This window comes from Microtus ochrogaster, chromosome 1 (genome assembly GCF_000317375.1).
Source record: "Microtus ochrogaster isolate Prairie Vole_2 chromosome 1, MicOch1.0, whole genome shotgun sequence".
Classification (NCBI taxonomy): Eukaryota; Metazoa; Chordata; class Mammalia; order Rodentia; family Cricetidae; genus Microtus; species Microtus ochrogaster.
This window is the reverse complement of record NC_022009.1, coordinates 94,409,655-94,415,184: the sequence shown is the minus strand read 5'-3', so window position 1 is coordinate 94,415,184 and position 5,530 is coordinate 94,409,655. Positions and strand designations below refer to the sequence as shown.

The following is a 5,530-nucleotide window of genomic DNA, read 5'->3' as shown; positions in this document are numbered from 1 at the left end:
ACCGTTCCATGGAGACCAGGAAAGCAGAAGCAGCGGCTGGGAGCACGCTCGCCAAATATATAAGCAAACATTAGCCCGAGGCGAACACGCCCCCTAAGGGGCGGAACTTATCCCTACACTTTAGAATCCTCTTTTCTCATGAGAATCTCTAAGATTGTTTTATATACCTCTTCATTTGTTTTACTCTATCACAAAAGACACATCAAAAATACTTATGTCTAATAGAATATACAAAAAAGTGTTAAGATAGATATACCTTACAATCATATACAAAGAAAGAGTTCTTCATTTCTTTTCTTATGGCTTTATAAAAGCAAATAAATTCTAGATTTAGGACTTCCTAAAGTTTAATTCTTCATTTATGTTCTAGCTTCAGATATATATGGTAGAATTTCATTGGTCTGTGGCCTATCTTCCATTGTCATCTACAAGAGACATAGTAAGATCACCACTCTTGAACATCATGGCATTGTTGATATGAGACACTTAGAAAATAGTTAAAGATTTGTATTGAAATGTTCCTTGGTATATCTTCCACCTGGAAAAATTTATTGTAAATAAAAAACACAGTTTCAGTACAGTACAGTTAATAATATTTGACCAAAAAAAAAACCAAAAAGATCAGATTTACTCCGTCTGTACTTTGTTTTAACCATTATGGTAACCATATAGAAAGATATATAGAGTCTGGTTTATAGATATCAAAATGATTATTGTAGATAATGAGATCTCTCCCTTAGTTTTCTCTAGTGTGTAGAGTACCTCTTAAAATTTAAAACTTAAATTTAATACTTAAACAACTTGGTTGTTTAGTACAGCTGATATAGATTTCTTCATAGATTTAATTTTGCTTTGGACACTATTAATTATAACAAGCTCATTTTAACCCTATGAGCTTTATTTCATTGTTACATGTTACTCAGCATGGCATTCACTCTAACCCCTTCTTGCTAGGACATAAAAAGCTATCTAGTTCTTCATAGATAAAGGGGTTTTTAACCATTCCTGTTTGGCCTTGTATTTTCTGGATTGAGTTAAATGCCAAAAAATATATGTAATCATTTTGTTTGTACAAAAAAATGTCTTTTTCAGATTCATTGTGCCAAGCAGGTAAGTATGGAAAAAGGACACATTTTCAGTTGACAAGTTGATTTTAACTTGTTGAGATGATAGTATGTAATGATGGCTTAGTATTCATGTTATAGTCCTTGTTATATCATAATAACATAACACTGTGTCTTCAGTTTCCAGAGGCAAGACAGTGCTTGTAGTGTTAGCTTTTTGGGAGACTCTTACAAACCTTTCTCCCAGCTCTTGGAGCTCTGAGCATTCCTTGACTTGTGGGTGGTGCTTTTTCTATCTTTACAGTGTCTTCCATGTATGTATCTGTCTTTGTATCCAAATCTGCCATTTTCATGAAGACATCAGCCATGCAGTATGACCCACTATAGTCCCCTTAACTTAATCATCTACAAAGGTTATTTGCAAGTCAGCTCATATTCACAACTACAAGGGATTAGAACTGTAGCATCTTTGGGGGAATAGAATTCAATACGTAACAATGTTGACCCTAGTAGCAGGATGCAGATGCCTTGGGGAGCATACAAGAGTCACCCCAACTCTTTGCTGAGGCTGTGGTTATAAGGCCCAGTGTTTGGCTTCTGTGGTTCTGAAGCAATGATCAAGCACAACAAGGTTAACAGACCAAAAACTCAAAAAGTCTTGTTTTCTTTTGTGATTCAGTTTGCTTTTAGATTTGTCAAATTGAGTCTTGAATGATATAGGAGGAGGAATAATTTGGGGCAATGCTTTTCCACCTTCCTAATGCTTCAGTTCCACCCCCAACCATAAAATTATTTCATCACTACTACATAACTGTAATTTTGCTACTATTATGAATCATACATGTAAAAATTGTATGCAGGGTATCTGATAAGCGGCCCTGTGAAAGAGTTGTCCAACCCTCCAAGCACAGGTTGAGAACCGCGGACTCAGGATGAAGTAGAATCAACTGTGTGATATGGTGCTCATGACTTGGAAAATGTAAATGTGGAGATATGGCATCTTGATTTTACAAGTGGTTAAATGATGTTCCAATTTGTCCAGATCACATTTGGATTTGAATTTCTTTTTATTTCCCCTTAAAAGAATGAAAATTTAATTCTGGAGCATCAAGAAAAAGCCAACAGACTTCAGAGACGCCTAAGTCAGGCCGAAGAAAGAGCTGCGTCAGCATCCCAGCAGGTAGGGAACGTCCTCATTACCCAGAGTGGATAAACAGCCTGGATTTCTTTTTCTTCTAAAATAAATAAGCAGAGGTCCTCAGATGTTCCCAAAGAACTGATTGTTTGATCTTTACTCAATTAATATATACAAACTTAGTCTCCTTAGTACTTGCAGTTTAAAAAGTTTATATATAAAATAGACATCAGTATCCTCTGTCTGTACCTATATCTAGAACTACCATCTCTAGTAAAGTAGCTGGTAGCCAGACACTACTTTAATTGGGATTAAATGAAATAAAAATTGAGGTCATACTAGCCAAATTTTAAGTGTTTGGTAACTGGCTAGTGGGAAGTTGGAAAGAGCAGATATAAAACATCACTGTCTATACAAAAGTTTCTGCTAATGACAATTACTGGGCATAATATTCTGTGTCTATATTTGAAAGTATTTTTCTAATGTTTCAAATTGTACTTTATTTTTATTTTAGGTTTTAAGTAGAAATGAAATATTTCAGGTACAAGATACCTTTATTTAATGTACATTTGTATATAACCAAATAAATCAAAAATAAAATATAAAAACTTAGCCATTGGGAAGTAATTTAGAAAATATATCAGTGGAATTCTAGAATAAGTAAAAAGTAATTTCTTATAGTGTACACACATCATATAAGCAAAATGAGTCATTTCTTCTAAATTAGGAGCAATAACTCCTCCTTGTAGGAATGAATAGAGACCAGTTCAGTGAGCATTCAGGCAATTGAAATGGATGGATGGATGGATGGATGGATGGATGGATGGATGGATGGATGGATGGATGGATGAATAAAATGATGACAACAAAGTAAATGAAGTCAAACATACTATTAACTAACATTAAGTATAAATGTATTGTTACCATCGTAGTATATTCTTAGCTATTGATGGCGTGGCATGTTGCCATGTAGTAGCTGTGTTTTGTTATTGTTCTTGTTGTGGTTTGTTTTAGTTTTGAGACAGGGTCTCTCTCTCTGTAGCCCTGGCTGCCCTGGAATTCAATATGTTGACCAGACTGACCTCAAACTCACAGAGCTTCACCTAGCCTGCCTCTCAGTCCCAAATGTTGGGATTAAAAGCATATGCCACAACACCTGACTCTCCCTCTATTTGTAAAAGTTTAAAATCATACAGATACTCAGCAGTAAATGACCAAATAAAACTGTATTCGGATAGGGAAAAGTTTGAAGATAGTAAGAAAAATAAAATAAATCTATTATGCAGTTATTTCTGATGCTGATAATCTAAGCAGTAAAGGAAAGTAGATGCAGGCTTTTTTAACTACCAAAATGTGTGCCTGTGCTCATTTAGAAAATATAAAAAGAAATATACTTCAAAACTGCAAGTAGCTGGAGACAGTAGCTTTTGCTTGTAGTTTTGGTACTCATAAGACTGATGCTGGAAGACCACAAGGTTCAAGGCAAGTCTGGACTACATAGTGAGACCCTGTTTTAAATAAATAAACAAACAAACTGAAGGTAGAGGTTGTATATGAAGAGAGAACTAGAATGAAGTAAAGTTTGGAGAAGGAAACCGGGTTTATACTATGTATTGTTTTATATTGTTAGTTTAAAACCTGCTTTAGGGGGCTGGAGAGATGGCTCAGTGGTTAAGAGCACTGGCTGCTCTTCCAGAGGTCCTGAGTTTGATTACCAGCAACCACATGGTGGCTGACAACCATCTGTAATGAGATCTGGCGCCCTCCTCTGGTGTACATCCGTACATGGAGGAAGAATGTTGCATACATAATAAATAAATAAATAAATAAATAAATAAATAAATAAATAAATAAATAAATTCCAGATTAAACTAGATCTTCCCACCTCAAATTAAGCAGAAATCCCTCACACGTGTGCCTTCCATTTAAAAAAAAACAAAAACAAAAAACCTGCTTTATGCTATGTATTGTTAGTTTTTGTTTTTATCATATATACACATAACTAACCCCAGTTACTACTCAAAGGTCACTTTCCCCCTAGACTTGTCTTAAAATCTGTAATGATCTGATTACCAGCTCTGCTTTGTATTTGCCTAGGCCAAATTTGTGTGAGACACTTTGCTGATTAACTTTTATATGAATGTTTTCTCACCATCTGTGAAATATAGGAATTCAGAGTGTCACTCTGAGCTACGGACTGCCATATTTGGCATGCATTTCTCTAATGTGATTCAGACCCTTCAAGAGTAAAATAGAATGATCACATAAAAAGAGCTCTTCCAAGGCCTTTCGCTTGGACTACCTATAACTGTTGGCTGTGATATGGCACACTGTGCTTTGTTTTCTTCTTATACTCCCCACAGAGACTCCTTACTGATTGTTTATTTTGTTTGCAGCTCAGTGTGATTACAGTGCAGAGAAGAAAAGCAGCCTCCATGATGAATCTGGAAAATATTTAAACATATTCATAGTTCACTGACAGAACTGTAGAGTGGGAAAAGCTGTTGTACCAAAGCGTATTGACATGGAGAAGCCTGCGGAGAATGGTGAAAGCTTGTGTCACTTTGCATAAGCATTTTCCATTCTGTTTTGAGGGTTACTGGAAAACAGAACAGTGACAGCTTCCTGTAAGTAAAAAATATATAATCCTATATTTGAGATTCAGTGGAGAATAAAGCCAGCTGAGAAGAACACACTGCCTTTATCAATGTGTCTATTTTTAATTTCCTTTTTTTCCTTTGGGAGAACATAATATTTTCAAAAGGAGTTTAATAAAAGCCCTGGAATTTGATATTTCAGGTTCTAAGATTTGGAGATTTAATATCTCGTTGTTATTCCTAAGTCATTTTGATAGTTCTTAAGATTCCCTATTTTACTATGAACTCATAAATGTAATAAATTATGTATTTTGTAAAATGATGTTGTCATGTATTTGAATACATAATTGTAATGACTCATTTTTAACTACATAGCTTTATGTATGTATAGGCCTTGACAATATTTAAGCATTTAGGAAGGGGGTTTATTCTTTCCTTTTTCTTCAAAGTTTACTAATCAGATGGAGATCTTAAATTCTCAGGTTGCATAGCTTGAGTTGTTACAGTCCTGCAACCCTGCATAGATCACTATACATTCTCTTTCTGGTTTGCGTTTCCTACACACTGGGATAGCAGACAGGTTTACAACTGAATAACTAGTTAGAAGGCTTTAATGTTTTCCAAATGAGTTGAAGTCAATGTGCAAATATCCCTGTATATACATTTACCCTTAAGGTTTGGTGCTAACAAGATGACATACTCATAGGAATCTTTTGTTTTGTTTTGTTTTGTTT

General features: G+C 35.0%; 1 protein-coding gene across 3 annotated transcripts in view; it reads left to right on the top strand.

Moving 5' to 3' along the window:
- Window positions 1-5,076, top strand: part of Sclt1 (sodium channel and clathrin linker 1) — a 122,195-nt gene extending 117,119 nt beyond the window's left edge. For all 3 annotated transcript variants that reach the window (XM_026782922.1, XM_026782924.1, XM_005343937.2), the window contains 2 exons: window positions 2,149-2,244; window positions 4,596-5,076. In XM_026782922.1, coding sequence (XP_026638723.1) covers window positions 2,149-2,244; window positions 4,596-4,658 — 159 coding nt within the window. In that variant the 3' untranslated portion in view covers window positions 4,659-5,076. The remainder of the gene's footprint in view (window positions 1-2,148; window positions 2,245-4,595) is intronic.
- Window positions 5,077-5,530: the final 454 nt, after the last annotated feature.